This window comes from Schistocerca americana, chromosome 2, assembly GCF_021461395.2.
Source record: "Schistocerca americana isolate TAMUIC-IGC-003095 chromosome 2, iqSchAmer2.1, whole genome shotgun sequence".
Classification (NCBI taxonomy): domain Eukaryota; kingdom Metazoa; phylum Arthropoda; class Insecta; order Orthoptera; family Acrididae; genus Schistocerca; species Schistocerca americana.
Window position 1 is genome coordinate 547,520,097 of NC_060120.1, and position 16,735 is coordinate 547,536,831.

A 16,735-nucleotide genomic window follows, 5' to 3' on the forward strand; every position below is an offset into this window, starting at 1 on the left:
ACACTTCTTTTAAAACAATCTGTATATGTACGAAATGTCTAACTGTAACGAGCAGTCAAGCGAAAACGAGACTATATAACGAAAATGGCACGGACGTTGGCAACGCAGGTAGGTGGTGTATAGAGGTGCCCTCTATTGGGAAGCAGGAAGGAACATTGCCAACGTTCATAACTGTGCCATCCGTCTGTTGGATGTGCTCGAGGTGAGGTCAGTAAATCGTGTGTGCGTCCGACTTCACATGGGGGTCGGTAAAGAAAAATAGCCAGGTGTAGTGCAGTTTTTGACTGTGGAAGAAGTGAAATTCATGTCCGAATGTCTGCTGTGTATATTTGCCTGGCATAAACGATTTCGAGGAGGTCTGCTGTCACTGAAGGAACCAGGATAGGTTCATCTTGTCATTGCTGCGCTGTATGATGCCGTCAAAAATGAACGACAGCGGGCGGTGTAAGACATTCGGCTCATGTTGCGCGTCAGTTACGGTACAGCTCAAGTCATTATGACAAAGCATCTGAAGCTCCGTAAAATATATGCGCAAAGGGCTCCCCACAACCTGACGGAGGAGCACAAGTTGAACAGAGTGTCAACATCTCTGCAGCACCAGGAACGGTATCACGATGAAGAATATCGTATCCTGTCCTGTATTGTCGCGGGCGATGAAACACGGTGTTAACATTACGAGAGTGAGAGTCAGAAACGAAGGCACATGGACTCACCCGCACCCAAAAAAATTCAAAGCCATGTACGCCAGCTCCGGCAAAGTCATGACGACCCTTTCCTGTGGCAATAAGCGTCCGCTGCTCACTGACTTTTTGTCACACGGTACCACAATTAAAGCACAGTAATACGTGGACACTTCGCAAAAATTGAAGCACGCCAGTAAGTCCGGACACGAAGGAATGCTGACGGACGCCATCATTCTGTGCTGGGTAGTGACCGCTCACACATTTCAAACGTTTTTTCGACTACGCTGCGGAACTTTCACCTTGAAGTCCTTACAAAAGAACCATAATCCCGATCTCTCCCCTTGCGATTTCCATATACTTCGAGCCCTGAAGAAAGACATTGGTGGCCATCGATTTACTTCGGACGAAGAGCTGCGCACCTGCGTACAATTACCTTTGGGTAGGCAACCCCAAACATCTTTCCACGAAGGCATTGACTATTTTGTCTCGCAGTGGGATAAATTTATTAGCAGTTATCGTGACTACATTTGAAATAATGAACAGTTTACTTTTTTCTCTATCTGTCTAGTTTTCATCTCACTGCCCCTTATATGCTACGTCGGTGAAGCAAGCTTTTCGTAGTTTGCTTGGTATGTTACCGAGTGTATCTGAATTTTTGCTTTCGAGATAACTATTTTCCCTATTTACTGGGAAAGAGGGGTCACATAAAGACCAGCGGAAAAATGCTCCTATAGGAATACAGAAAGGTGAGTATGCCCCTGTTTAAAACACTGATTGAAAAGTGGGGTGCAAGCTGCCTCATACTAGCTGTCTCAGCATCTTTAAAAATTTTACTAAATTTTTGCTTTGCGAACATAAAGGCGCTCTTTTTTACATGTGACTCACCTCTCACATGCACAAGCTATCCTAACTGTAACTCCATCACACCCACCAGTTCATCGATGTAAGTTGCTCATACCCATCCTCTCCCACTTGCCCATACTCACTCACTCATTCAGCCCAACTCATTATCTCTTTGTGTCTCTCGAGATGCCACTGCATCCTGTCTCACAGCCACAGTCTCTTTCGTTCTCTTCTACTACTACTCTCTCCTCTCATTTTCACTGCCTCCCTCTCGCTTTCTCTTAACTTCTATTATCTCATTCCTTCCTTCCTATTGCTGCTGTCTCTTCTCACTGTCACTAACTCTCTCTTGCTCGCTGTCGTTGTCTCTCATTGTCACTGGTTCTTGCCCACTTCCACGTTCTTCTTTTCTTTATACCTCTCATACTGTCAATATCTCAATCAGTCTTTTCCTAACCCTATTCTGTCACTGTCAACTATGATCCACTGCCAGTGTGTTCCCCATTTTCTCTCACACTGTCACTGTGTCCTTTTTCCTGTTCCACAACCACTGTCTATTATCTTCCAGTAGTGGTGGTGGTGGTTGTTGGGATGTTTAAGGGGGGCTAAACAGCTAAGGTCATCAGTCCCCAATATCTTCCAGTATTTATTACTTTTACCTCTCATTCCAACTGCCACTGTCTGCTCCTCTCTCAGCACAAAAAAGTGCGAATACATTCGCATGCCCAAAAGTTTTGGGAAAATTTTTTGAGGTGGTGAGGAAGGTAGAATGAGACAGCTGGTACTCTACTTTTCGGTCAGTGTTTGAAACAGAAGCATGTCCGCCTTTTTGTGTTCCAGTAAGAGCATTTTTCAGCTGGTTCCCTTCTTTCCCTTGCTACAGCAGTGCATGTGACTCATGCGAAAAGAACTTTATGGGTCATTAGAATTTTGGCAGTTTACTTATGTGAAAGTGAAATAACGCAAAACAAATTTTACACCTCAGATTGGATTTTACGTGAACAAAAATTTTGCATGTTCTTCAGTACTAGAACAGGATTTTAAGTGCGTATTTTACATGTATAATTAGTGCAACATTCAGCTTCTGTATCTTGGGAGCAGATAAAGATAACAGGAAAATTTTCAAGGTTAACGACAGTATTACGAAAAGAATAGATTGCTATTCGCCATATACGAGGGTTATTCAGAAAGTAGGGAACGATCGGTCGCGAAATGGAAAATACAGTGAAAATCTGATGAAGCTTTGCACTGATGCGTTGGGCACTGTGTCTAGTACGCTCGTCGATCACATCATGTCGATCTTTTCAGTTCTGAGCTCACAGTGAGAACGTAAAGATGACTAGAAATTAGTGTCTCCCGCCAAGTATGAAGGCCTGGTGAAAGATTTCGCCTGAAGCTATGCAATCCACATAACATAACTGTCATGCGGTTCGTTCTACACAACAATTCTCGGACGCACTCTGCAGGGGCAATGAAGATGCTTCTGCAGCGTTTTCGATGGGTAGTTTTGATCACCCACAATACAGCCTGTAATTGGCTTCCCTGAGGTTCATCTCTGCCCAAATGAACCGCTGGCTTCGAAGACAATATTTTGACACAGACAACGAGCTGCAGTCCAGAGTAGAAAATTGTCGAAGAGCACTGTCTTTTATAACGAGGGAATTGAAAAGTTGGTACAACGCTACGACAGATGTCTAAGTCTGAGCGGCGACTGTGTAGAGAAGTATCTGGAAGGTGTACCTAACCGTTGCAAATGAAACAGTTTTGATTTTCACTGTGGTTTTGCCTTTCGCGACCTATCGTTCCTTACTTCCCCAATAGCCCTCGCAGCTGAGTGGCAGACACGAACAACAAGAAGATTGCTATACAATTAAGCGAAAAGGCCTTCTTCTAAAGTAGAAGATACACGCACGTTCCTGCAAGCACAACTCACACACACACGTGACCACTGTCTTTGGCCAGTAAGGTCCGCCTTCAGAGGCCAGAGACAGTGGTCACTTGTGTGTGAGTTGTGCTTGCATGAATGTGTGTGTGTGTGTTTTCTACTTCTGATTTCTGAAAACGGGAAGATGACACTTCTAGACAAATGCCTTGAAATACAACGTTAAAATCGGACCAATCTGCCGAAGTTAATTATTCAGATATGCGCCAATGACTGCGAAACTGCCCATAGACTAAATGATTCCTCCATAAGCCCCTAAAAGCGCGCAGTAGGCCATATCTAATTGAGAAATGAACAAATCAATTTGCTCTGCTTTCCTATGTTATAGGAAGTGTGTAATACTCGATCGTTAACCGTGTACTATAGGACAGTTACAGTAAGACGATCCTTCTGTTGGTTATTCAGATACTGCCTAACCCAACGGCTATTCAGAAGACTTAGTCCTACCTATCTGTAACCAACAGAACACGAGGTATGAGCTCCGGAACCACCCCATTTTTATTTGTGGTGTTTTGGAACATATTGGTAACACATGCTGTCACATGCGTGCCCATGACTGAATACTTGTAGTCCTTCGTTTTTAAATATATGCTGTTATTTTAAGTTGAGTTAAGTACAGAATCTGACTGTTAATGGGTTCTGTTACATCATCATTCTTATGGGCCGTTTTGTCTTTAAATTTAACTAGTAGATCATACTATTCGAAGACCTCGCAGTGCTCTTGCTAAATGTTGGAATGGTGTTTTCATTTCCTTTATTTGATCACAGACACTAGTTCCAAATTTCGTATAGTTTAAGAGCATAGTGCAAAACAAAAACTTTGGCAATTATACAAAGAATTAACACTATACTGCAAGTCTTTGTTTAAGGACCAAGTCCGTCATAGTATTATGAGAAATCTAACTAGAGACAAACATCAAACACAGTTAGTGTTCGCAGCATGGATCGTCAAGAGAATGGTAACCAGCGGATATGCGGTAAGCTTGCAGGGATGAGTTGCTATCGGTGTGCAGACACCTTTTTCTGGAATGAGATTTTCATGCTACAACGGAGTGTGCGCTGATATGAAACTTCCTGGCAGATTAAAACTGTGTGCCGGACCGAGACACGAAATGGGGACCTTGGCCTTTCGCAGGCAAGTGCTCTACCACCTGAGGTACCCAAGCACGACTCACGCCCCGTCCTCACAGTTTAAGTAGGAGAGTGGCAAGTAGGAGACGAGGTACTGGCGGAAGTAAAGCTGTGAGGACGGGGCGTGAGTCGTGCTTGGGTAGCTCAGTTGGCAGAGCACTTGCCCGCGAAAGGCAAAGGTCCCGAGTTCGAGTCTCGGTCCGGCACACAGTTTTAATCTGCCAGGAAGTTTCAGTTTTATTCTGCTCCGGAGACCACGGGATCAATCCCCACGACATGACGCGGTGAAGGAGCGTGTGTCTCCAGCCCATTCCTGTGTAATCGCTGCTTGCTACTGCGAGTATGTGGTGCGGCTGGTTGTGTGAGGGGTTACATAGTCATTTTCCTAGTCGCTTGTTGCAGCATGAAGCACAGTCCGCGTGGTTTTGATTTTATTTTAGAATTATTAATTTAAAAGAAATTACATGTAAGTTATCTGATGTTGTACGCTCTGGAATGTGTGGCTCAGTGACTTGGTAACTCAGTAGGGAATGACAGACTATAAATCGAAAAGCCCGAGGTTCGCTACCCAATCGGTTCTAGGTCATTTCTGTCTCTTAGCCTTTCTTTTACCTCTGGCAGTGATTTGTTAATGTGATATATTATGAGTTGGACTAGGGTTTGGACTTCATGTTAAACTGTATGGTCCCGCTACACCTGGCTGGGTAGATGATTAACAAGGGCAGAGATATGCTGCGGCATGTCACTTCAATAGAAGCATGCCTAGTTAAGCAATGAGGGATTCAGACCAACTTTTAAGTTGATTACAGAGTTCCTTTTCTACTTTCTGCAATATGAAAGTAATGACAAATATGGGCTTAACCTGACCATTTTGTGTAGTTCCCTCTTCCTGCTCTACACTAGCTGTGGCTTTGAAGATTAAGACGAATGTAGGGAATATGCTTATCCGTTTTTGCACTTGGAAATGTGTTCTCAACAATAAAACAGGAGGGCACTGTGTCACATGTTCTGATATTTTCGCGAGTGTCACTACTTACCGCAGCCGTCCTCATCTTCGCCGTTCGGGCAATCGACGTCGCGGTCGCAGCGCTGCACGAGGTCGATGCACGAATTACTGCACCGGAACTCATTGGGCAGGCATCCTGAAACATGAAAACTTTTATTGACGTTTTAAAAAAAATTGTTTGAATATAGCTTCTGTTAGCAACGAAGGGTATAAACGGATGATACGAGAAAGTCAGCCAACTAATTGCAGATGTAAAGGTTAATTAACAACTGTTGACCAAGGTTTCAACAACTGAAAAACAGTCTTCTTCAGAAGTTCATGGATCTACTGAGGAATTTTTTTAGTTCATAGTTCATTTTAATGTGAAGAATTTCATGCATAGCCTTGTTCCAATGAGAATGTTTTTTAATGGATTTTATTTGGTTATCTTGATGGTCACATATACCATGTTATTTGACATGAGCTTCTTTGCTCTGAAATCTGTTGTTGCCTATATGTGATTTTATGCGTAAGTAACTTTCGTTCATTATATTTTTATTCAGTGGTTTTGTACTCCTTTACACATCAAGAATTCTTTTAAGTATGATGAAGAAAAATTTACTCAATAAATCCCTGTATTTCTGAAGAAGACAATCTACAGTTGTCGAAACCGTAGTCAAGGGGTGTTAATAAACCTTTATACTTGCAACTGGTTGGCTGTTTTTGTCAAATCATTCAATTGTAATTGAGTCAGTACTAAACGTAGGTTGTGGAGCAGGCTACCAGAGAAGGAACCTGACCGTTATTGGCCAGAGCTCCACAAAAAGGGGCGTGCTAATATAGGACAATGGGAATTGAGCGCGGATTGTCGATCGTATTCAAAGCGGTGTACATCACAATGGAACCATATTCATACATTTAAAGTAACGTTTCAAAATTACTGACCTAGTTATCAAAACAGTTTCGAAATATTGACGATCAGCTGTAGGTCGCTGATACTCTGCAAAACTTTGACAACGACACGAGGGGTGATAGTGTGTGGCCAACAAAATAGATCAGTAGACTTACAGATACACTGACACGAAATTGTGGCGATGTAGCTGAACCAATATTCTAGACAAAATAATAACAAAGAGATGTTCCAATGACGTACAAAGAACACTCTTCCGACAGAATAGCCAAATGGCTTCGAGCAATTTTAATCTGGATTTCAATATTGGGTGTTTGAGAAAAATTGTGTTATGTGTCTCGTAAGAAGGAGAAACTAACGATGGAATTCGTCAAGCGCAGGAGCGGAGCCTGTCGAGACTGCAGTACATCGTTCTGCTATGCTGCTGCTGTCGTTGGTCGGTATCCCATGACTGTCATGAGATTATGGAATCGCCGGGTGCCGCACGGGATTAGCCGAGCGGTCTAGGGCGCTGCAGTCATGGACTGTGCGGCTGGTCCCGGCATGGAGTTCAAGTCCTCCTTCGGGTATGAGTGTGTGTGTGTGTGTGTGTGTGTTTGTCCTTAGGATAATTTAGGTTAAGTAGTGTGTAAGCTTAGAGACTGATGACCTTAGCAGTTAAGTCCCATAAGATTTCACGCACATTTGAATCGATGGGTTCAGGAGGGCCACACTCAGCTCCATGCAGACCTCAAAGTCCCCAGCCTACCAACACCTGAGAGGACAGACATACTGTCACTCGGCCGTGCAGGATCGTACAGCCACGTGACCACGTTGGGTGAGGAAATGATCTTGCTTGCAGCAAGGCGAGTATCCAGACGGACAGTAACACGGTGTATGGAGCATCACGGACCGTTGCAGGGGTTTCACGGGAGTCCGCTGCAGAGAGGTGCGCGCCGACGGTGGTGCGCCCAACGGCAGCAGTGGACAGATGAGTGGTAGCACGTCTCCTGCTGAGAAGAGCACAGCTTCTTGGAGCATCACGATGGACGTATAAGTATGTGGAGGCTTCGAGGAGAACGAGTTCCATTTGTCACACCAGCGTAGTACCTGGCCTGACGGTATGAGGTCCATTGGGTACTCAACGCGATCATCTCTTATCACGCACTACCGATAACTTGGACAGCAGTCGTTACGTTTCTGGCGTGTCAGACCCTGTGACTCGTCCCTGTCTTAGACCCACTCCTAACAACAAGATAACGCAAGACCGATTGCTGTCGGTGATGTCCTTCCTTAGCTCGCTTCAGAGGTTGTCTTGACCAGCTCTTACTAAAGACCCCTCACCCATTGGGAACATGTGGTCACGGATTGCCAAGACGCTGGCACGCCACCTGTCGCCAGTCACTGTGACTGATCAAGTATGGCATTGAATTGAAGAAGCGTGTAATGAAGCACCCGTATCTGTTATCCAAAGCTCAGATCGATTGCAGCCCAACTGACTTAGAGCCATTGTTGCTGCCAAAGATAGCACCACTACGTACTAAATTTCGCACCTTGTACACCCTGAAACCTCCAAAAATTTTAATCGCGTATTGTTTCTAAGAGAACATCGCAGTTTCTAACATCATTGAGGGAAGCGGCAACAAAACAACTATTCACGTTGGTGTGTAGAATGTGTGAGACTGGCGATATACCATCAGACTTTCTGAAAAACATAATCCACATATAATTCCGAAGGCTGCAAGACACGAGAAATGTGAAAATTATCGCACAATCAGTTTTAACAGCTCATGCATCCAAGACGCTGATATGAATAGTGTACAGGAGAACAGAAAGAAAATAATTACGCTTCTTAGATGACGATCAGTTTCACTTTATGAAAGATGAAGGCACCAGAGACACACATCTGACGTTGCGACTGAAGAAAAATCAAGACACGTTCATAGGTTTCGTCGACCTGGAAAAAGCTTTCGACAATGTAAAATGGAGAAAGATGTTCGAAATTCTAAGAAAAGTTGGGTAAGCTACAGGGAAAGAGCCAAAAGGGAACATTAATAGTGGAAGCCCAAGAACGATTTGCTCTGATTGAAAAGCGTGAAAGACAAGGACGTTAGCTTTCGCCCTTACTGTTCAATCTATACGTCGAAGAAACAACGGTGGAAATAAAAGCAAGATTCAAGAGCGAAATTAAAATACTAGGTGAAAGGATATCAATGATGACACACGCAGATGGTTTTGCTATCCTCAGTGAAAGTAAAGAAGACTTACAGGATCTGTTGAGTGAAATGGACAGTCTAATGAGTACAGAGTATGGATTGAGAGTAAATCGAAGAAACGTGAACGTAATGAGAAGTAGCAGAAAAGATAACAGCGCAAAACTAAACCTCGTAATTGGTGATCACAAAGGAGATGAAGTTAAGAAATTCTGCTACCTAGACAGCAAAATAATCCATGGCGGACGGAGGGAGAAGGCAGATTAGCACAGGCAAAAAGGGCATTTCTGGCCAACGGAAGTCTACTGATATCAAATATACGTCTTAATTTGAGGAAGAAATTTCTGAGAATGTGCGTTTGGAGCACAGCACGGAATGGCAGTGAAACATGGAGTTCGGAAAAACCAGAACAGAAGACAATTGAAGTGCTTGAGATGTGGTGCTACAGAAGAATGTTGAAAATTAGGTGGAGTGATAAGGCAAGGAATTAAGAGGTTCTTCATGGAATCGGCGAGGAAAGGAATGTATGGAAAACATTGACAAGAAGAAGGGACAGGATGGTAGGAATTCTGTTAAAATATCGGGCAGTAACTTCCATGGTACTAGAAGGAGCTGTAGTTGGTAAAAACTGTAGAGGAAGACAGAGACTGAAATCCAACAAATAACTGAGGACATAGGTTGCAAATGCTACTCTGAGATGAAAAGCGCTTGGCGCAGGAGAGGAATTCATGGCGGGCCACATCAAATCAGTCAGGAGACTGATGACTCACAAAAAGGGGAAAAAAGAATTATTTCTGTGAGGGGCGATCGAAAGTTTTTTGTTTGAGGGCTTTGCTGCAGTGTACAAAAATTCAACGTAGCACGAGTCCTATACGGGTGTATAAGCAGGTAAGCAAGAGATCAGTGTGCCATTCACGTCTTTTCGACGTTCATGCAATAAATGCGGAAACGTGAACTATGGCGACGTTATTACTAAATGCGTCCAAAGAAGATCAACATGTCGTTATTCTTTATTGGCTGCCGAAGGACAAACACCGAGTAGACATTCATCGGCGGGTGAAGAATGTGTACAGGACAGCATGTCTGTCGGAAGCCACCGTTAAATGGTGTGCCAAGGTGCGCAGGAAGTTCATGGTAACGCGAGTAGGAATATCGCAAATGTTGTAATACAGACGTTACACCAACTCAAGTGGAACACACGCCCTATAGTCCTGAGCTCTACCCATGCGATTATCGAACCTTCGGTTTCTTAAAAAAAAAGACCTTAAAAGATGGACAGTTCGGGTCGGACGAGAATGCGCAGCAGGCAATTTAGGACTTCCTCAAGCAACAGGACACGGTGTTTTACTAAGCGGCCATCTTCAGCCCGATGCGTCGGTACGTTGACTGTCTAAATGCCTAGCGCAATTTTGCCTGTTTGGCATACCGATTCTGGACAGTTCTGCCATCCAACGGAAGCGATTTCGTCGTCCCTTATATTATACTGTATACACAGAACAAGTACAATTTATTTACTATCCTTGCTTACGTAATAATTTTAATGGCCAGCAGTGTATGCAGATGAACAGGAAAAAGAATCCCGTGTTGTTTGAATACCCCATTAGTAGTGTAGCGCTTGACACAGTCACGTCGATTAAATATTTGAGCGTAACATCGCAGAGCGATATGAAGTGGGACAAGCATGTAATGGCAGTTGTGGGGAAGGCGGATAGTCGTCTTCGATTCATTGGTAGAATTTTGGGAAGATGTGGTTCATCCGTAAAGGAGACCGCTTATAAAACACTAATAAGACCTATTCTTGAGTACTGCTCGAGCGTTTGGGATCCCTATCAGGACGGATTCAGGAAGGACATAGAAGCAATTCAGAGGCGGGCTGCTAGATTTGTTACTGGTAGGTTTGATCATGACGCGAGTGTTACGGAAATGCTTCAGGAACTCGCGTGGGAGTCTCTGGAGGAAAGGAGGCCACTGAGGAAATTTATAAAACGAGCATTTGAGGCTGACTGCAGTACAATTTTACTGCCGCCAACTTATATTTCGCGGAAAGACCACAAAGTTAAGATAAGAGAGATTAGGGCTCGTACAGAGGCATATAGGCAGTCATTTTTCCCTCGTTCTGTTTGGGAGCGCAACAGGGAGAGAAGATACTAGTTCTGGTAGGAGGTACCCTCCGCCACGCACCGTATGATGGATTGCGGAGTATGTATGTAGATGTAGATGTATTTAACGTGTCGTTCATTGTGGGAAAGTGTGCTTTTGTTAGACGGCGGTGCTAACATAACAATCCTATCCTTATTGCACTGCCAGGTCTCTATCACCTAACATAAGTCTAAAAAATGTTCGCTATGCGACAAATGCTTGAGATAGCCTGTGGCAGTGTGGGAGAGCAGAGGACGCGACGTGATAAGAGTGCACGGCTCGGCGTCTAACGAGCAGCCGGCGACGGCGTCGTCCCGTGTAATGGGCGGCCCGCCCCCTCCCTACTCTCCCGTCGCGGCCGTATCGCGCGCGCGCTTTATGGTCCGTAGCGCCGGTCGCCGCCTGCCCATCACTCTGCCCTCCACTCCGCACTGCGCCAGGCCCCTATGCTGCAGTCTGTCCCCCAGCACGGCAAGGTAAGCCTACACGCAGCGGGGCACCGATTTAGGTCATCTTTCGCACGGTTGGATGTAACAGATGCTGCTCTAGCGCTTCTCAAGCGTTTCAGAGAAATCGAGCATCCAACATTTACGAGGCTGTCGAATATCGTACGGGAGCGCTACTGGTCTAGCACCGGCATTAGCGTAGCCGCGTAAAAGCGTCCGACTACAATCTCGTCATTTTCCTTCCTTCTCATACCTTTCACCAAAAAATTGTATCACCTCAGCGAATCATGTTTCTTCTGAAATAAATGGTAATATTACTAATGATGTTGATACTGATGACAATGATGAGGACCATCATCATCATCATCATCACCAACAACATCATCGTGTCAGCCCTGGTAGCCGAATGGTCAGCCTTCCTAAGGGGACAGGGTTCGATTCCCGGCTGTGTCGGGGATTTTCTCCGCTCAGGGGTCGGGTGTTGTCTTCATCATCATTTCATCCCCATCCGGCACGCAGGTCGTCCAATGTGGCGTCGAATGTAATAAGACCTGCACCAAGGCGGCCGGACCTGCCCCTTAAGGAGCCTCCCGGCCAATGACACCAAACGCTCATTTCCATCATCAGCTTAATCATTATAATTGACGTATATTCATATCAAGGTATAACGGAAATACACTATCGGATCAAAATATACCGACACGTATCGACGGACGTTAATGGACATTAATATGGGCTGCGTGGAACCTTCGCTTTAATGAAGGCTTGAACACTGCTACGAATGCTTTGAATGAGGTTTATGAATGTCTGTGGAGGAATGGCAGTTCGTTCTTCCTCAAGAGCCCAAACCTGAGACGGTAGTGATGTTGGACGCTAGTGTTTGCAGCGAAATCGACTTTCTAACTCATCCCAAAAATGATACATTGAGTTCAGATTGGGACTCTGCTCAGGTCAGTCCGTTTTAGGAATGTTCTTGTCCACAAATGATGCTGATAATTGTGTGGAAGTCATTAGTACAGAATCACATGAGAGGGAATCGTCATCAATTGCACAAAAAATCACCACTTATTGATTAGTATACCAAAGGTGCATTGCAAGATCTCGATCAAAACTCTTTTTGTCACAGTCAGGTTTCGTCGTGGATAAGGTTCTAAAATATCCGTCTGGCGACACTTAAAAGCTTTTCCTCTCACCAACAGAGACAGTATGCTTTGTCCCCATATCCCTGCAGCTGTTGGCAATCTGGAATCTTTATGTCTTTGCTCTGCTTCTTTTTCTCAATATTCGAATTTTTCAATCCACTCTAGTTGCGAGTGTCAGGACTCCCTCATTACAGCAGCGAAACAGCGATTTTATTCACACCTGCACCAGACAAAATTTATGCTTAAAAATATTTAAAGCAAACGAACTCGAAACTATTAGCAGTAGGTTTCTTCAGTAGTATTACACTCGAGCGTCAAAGAAACTGGTATAGGCATGCGTATTCAAATAAGGAACTGCTGCTACAATGGCAGATTATCAAGATTTAAGTGAGATTGAACTTGGTGTTATAGTCGACGCTCGAGCGATGGGTCACAGCATCTCCGAGGTAGCGACGAAGTGGGGACTTCCCCGTAAGACCATTTCACGAGTGTACCGTGAATATCAGGAATCCGGCAAAACAACAAATCTCCAACATCGCTGCGGCGGGAAAAAGATTCTGCAACAACGGAACCAACGACGACTGAAGCGAATCGTTCAACGTGACAGAAGCGCAACCCTTCCGCAAATTGCTGCAGATTTCAATGCTGGGCCATCAACAAGTGTCAACGTGTGAATCATTCAACGAAACATCATCGATATGGGCTTTGTGATCCGAAGGCCCACTCGTGTATCCTTGACGGCTACACATCACAAAGCTTTACGCCTCGCCTGGGCCCGTCAACACCGAAATTGGACTGTTGATGACTGGAAACATGTTGCCTGGTCGGACGAGTCTCGTTTCAAATTGTATCGAGCAGATGGAAATTTACGGGTATGGAGACAACCTCATGAATCCATGGAGCCTGCATGCCAGCAGGGGACTGTTCAAGCTGGTGGAGGCTCTGTAATGGTGTGGGGCGTGTGCAGTTGGAGTGATATGAGACTCCTGATACTCTAGATACGATTGTGACAGGTGAAAAGTATGTACGCATCCTGTCTGATCACTTGCATCCATTCATGTCCATTGTGCATACGACGGACTTGGGCGATTCCAGCAGGAAAATGCGACACCCATATGTCCAGAATTGCTACAGTGTGGCTCCAGGCACACTCTTCTGAGTTTAAACACTTCCGCTGGCCATCAAACTTTCCAGACATGAACATTATTGAGCATATCTGGGAAGGCTTGCAACGCGCTCTTTAGAAGAGATCTCCACCGCCTCGTACTCTTACGGATTTATGGACAGCCCTGCAGGATTCATGGAGTCAGATCCCTCTAGCACTACTTCAGACATTAGTCCGGTCCATGCCACGTGATGTTGCGGCACTTGTGCTTGATCGCGGGGTCCCTGTATGTTATTAGGCAGGTGTACCAGTTTCTTTTGCTTTTCAGTGAATAACGGAACTCCATGATGATGAAAACCTTGTTGTGTTGTTGATAATCTTATCGTTATATTGCCCAACTGACGTTCTAGGTGTGAAATCTTATGGGACTTAACAGCTAAGGTCATTAGTCCTGAAACTTACACACTACTTAACCTAAATTATCCTAAGGACAAACACACACACCCATGCTCGAGGGAGGACTCGAACCTCCGCCGGCACCAGCCGCACAGTCCATGACTAACTAACGTTCTAACTGTAATACAGAAAATATTGTAGAAAGAAGACACCCAAAGATTATAGTTATAATAATACTTCAACTTATCGTCTAAGGAAACAAATTTGGAGAACAGTTTGCTAAATATGTGGCGCTAAAAATAGGTAAAATTACAACAACGCGTAAAAAGTAAATGAAGTACGTAAATTTGAACAGCTTCCTAGTTTTAGTATCACAGAAGGAGCGTTTTCACTCAATTTGCAGTCTGCAGCTCGTGGTCTAGTGGCTAGCGTTGCTGCCTCTGGATCACAGGGTCCCAGATTCGATTCCCGGCCGGGTTGGGGATTTTTTCTGCCCGGGGACTGGGTGTTTGTGTTGTCCTCGTCGTTTCATCATCACTATCCTCATCATCATTTGTGACAGTGACTGGAATGGACTGTGAATAAGAAATGGACTGTGTAAAAATTGGGACATGGTACGGGCGCTGATTACCGCGCAGTTGAGCGCCCCACAAACCAAACAGCAACAGCACTCAATAAGCAACACAACCATTAGCGATGGAGACACCCACCACTCAGAACCTGAATCTGAAGCTACTTAGGCTGAAACAGATAGTCCTCTCAGTGGAATTGATGCACATATTAATCAAAGTATTCGTTCCTGAAGATCTCAAAATTGAGGAAAGTTGAGAATGATGTAGACGATAACAGAAATCCTGCCATCATGCTAGTCTGGTGAAGACAAAATTCAATGATGACACAAACTCGTGTTTAAATTTCAAATCTAATAATAAATAAAGAGTCACGTAAGTCACGCAATATAAAACGCAGTGCGTGTGTTTTTAATTGTGCTGTTTATTTACGTTCGCACAAAGCACTGCGTGACGTTTACCATCCCGCCAGACAGTGGCGCGTGTTAGCACCCGGCTTCCGGGATCCGGGGAGGCGCGCCGCCTGAGGTAGGCGGTATCTTCTACGATTCGCAAACATTTCCAACAGGTCCTCGCGCTTTCACGTGGGATAGCACTAGACGCAGACTATTGGCGTATACAAATTTTTCCCCGAAGGGGGCGGGGGGAGAGCGGAGGGAAGATGGTGAATGGTTCAAATGGCTCTGAGCACTATGGGACTTAACAAGAGAGGTCATCAGTCCCCTAGACTTAGAACTACTTAAACCTAAGGACATCTCACACACATCCATGCCTGAGGCAGGATTCGAACCTGAGGCCGTAGCAGCAGTGCGGTTCCAGACTGAAGCGCCTAGAACCGCTCGGCGACAACGGCCGGGGGAGGATGGTGACAGGAGGGGCATCCGGCCTCCCTATAACACTAAAATTGTCAGATTCTGACTGAATTGCCGAGCCCATAAAGCCACGCTCTGCGGCCAGAAAAAAGGAGACTGCGTTTCGTTTACGACGGACTAGGATACACCTCAGAGCGGGACTGTCATCTGGCGTCGTCGTTAAGCATCTAGGTCTTGTGGGCCTAGCTGTTAGAGAGAAGTACGGCACAAAACTTAATTCTATTATGGTATTATGCAGTTTCAGGGAAAAATTTAAAAAAAAGAATGTCGAGATCCAGGCCATATGAAGCACTATTCTCTGTTTGAGATAACTCTGATACGTTCATGGGAATTACGTCCCTCTTGGAACACTTCCTGCGCAGAAAATTCATTGTCTCTGTATTTTTGTAACATCTGGAATTCGCGAAAAAAATAGTAATTGCTCAGTCTACATTACCATCATTTGCTTAGCTACATAGCCTTTTAAAATTAATTAAAGTGATATGATCTTGTCCTTCAATCCTCTCCACTACCCTAACAGTGACCTAATCACACATTTCATATTTCGACGGATGTGTTGTTTCTCGAGCTCCGATCGTTCGCGAAATGGAAACCACAGTGAAGCTTAAAAACGTTTTATTTACAATATTTAGCTACACATTCCAGCTAATTCTGTACATAGACGTCCCTCCGACTTAGACATCTGTCGCAGCGTTTTACCAGCTTTCCAATACTCTCGTCATAAATGGAAGTCACCTGTACTTTCCGGCAATTCTCTGCAGTGGTCTGAAACTCGTTCTCTGTGCGAATATGCTATCCTCATAGCAGCGGTTCATGCGAGCAAAGACATGAAAATCAGAGGAAGCCATATACGGGCTTTATGGTAAGTGATCAAACACTATCCATCGAAATCGCTGCAGGAGCGTCTTTGTTGCCACTGGATAGAGTTCCTGCTAACACTGCCGCACTTTGCTGTCACGCATGACAGCTATGTTATGTGGGCTGCGTAAAATCAGGCGGAAACGCTTAACCAAGGACATACACCTGGCGGGGACTCTATTGCTCTAGGCATCTTTATTTGCTCGCTGTTCGCTCATAACTGAAAAGTGCGACGCGTCGCAGTCCATGGGCAGGTTAAAGGCACTGCGCAACACATCTGCACAAAACTTCATTGGATTTTCACTGTGTTTCAGTTTGACGTCCTGTCTGAAATTGAAAAAAAAAAAAAAAAATGTTTCGCTGTTTGTAGTGTAGTACACTGAGTGCTGTTAGTTTGCGTCGGTCCACAATTCGCTTTGATTTACACACACACAAACACACAGACACACACACACAGACACACACACTACTACTACTACTACTACTACTACTACTACGGCTGCCTGTTACGACATGGAGAAG

At 44.7% G+C, this 16,735-nt stretch overlaps 1 protein-coding gene across 1 annotated transcript in view; it reads right to left on the reverse strand.

The window, feature by feature from the left end:
- Positions 1 to 5,985, reverse strand: part of LOC124594159 (G-protein coupled receptor GRL101-like) — a 324,101-nt gene extending 318,116 nt beyond the window's left edge. Inside the window, exons 1-2 of the mRNA XM_047132515.1 lie at positions 5,934 to 5,985; positions 5,637 to 5,741 (exon numbers count right to left, since the gene is read on the reverse strand). Of these exons, the coding sequence (XP_046988471.1) occupies positions 5,637 to 5,741; positions 5,934 to 5,985 (157 nt within the window). The remainder of the gene's footprint in view (positions 1 to 5,636; positions 5,742 to 5,933) is intronic.
- Positions 5,986 to 16,735: the final 10,750 nt, after the last annotated feature.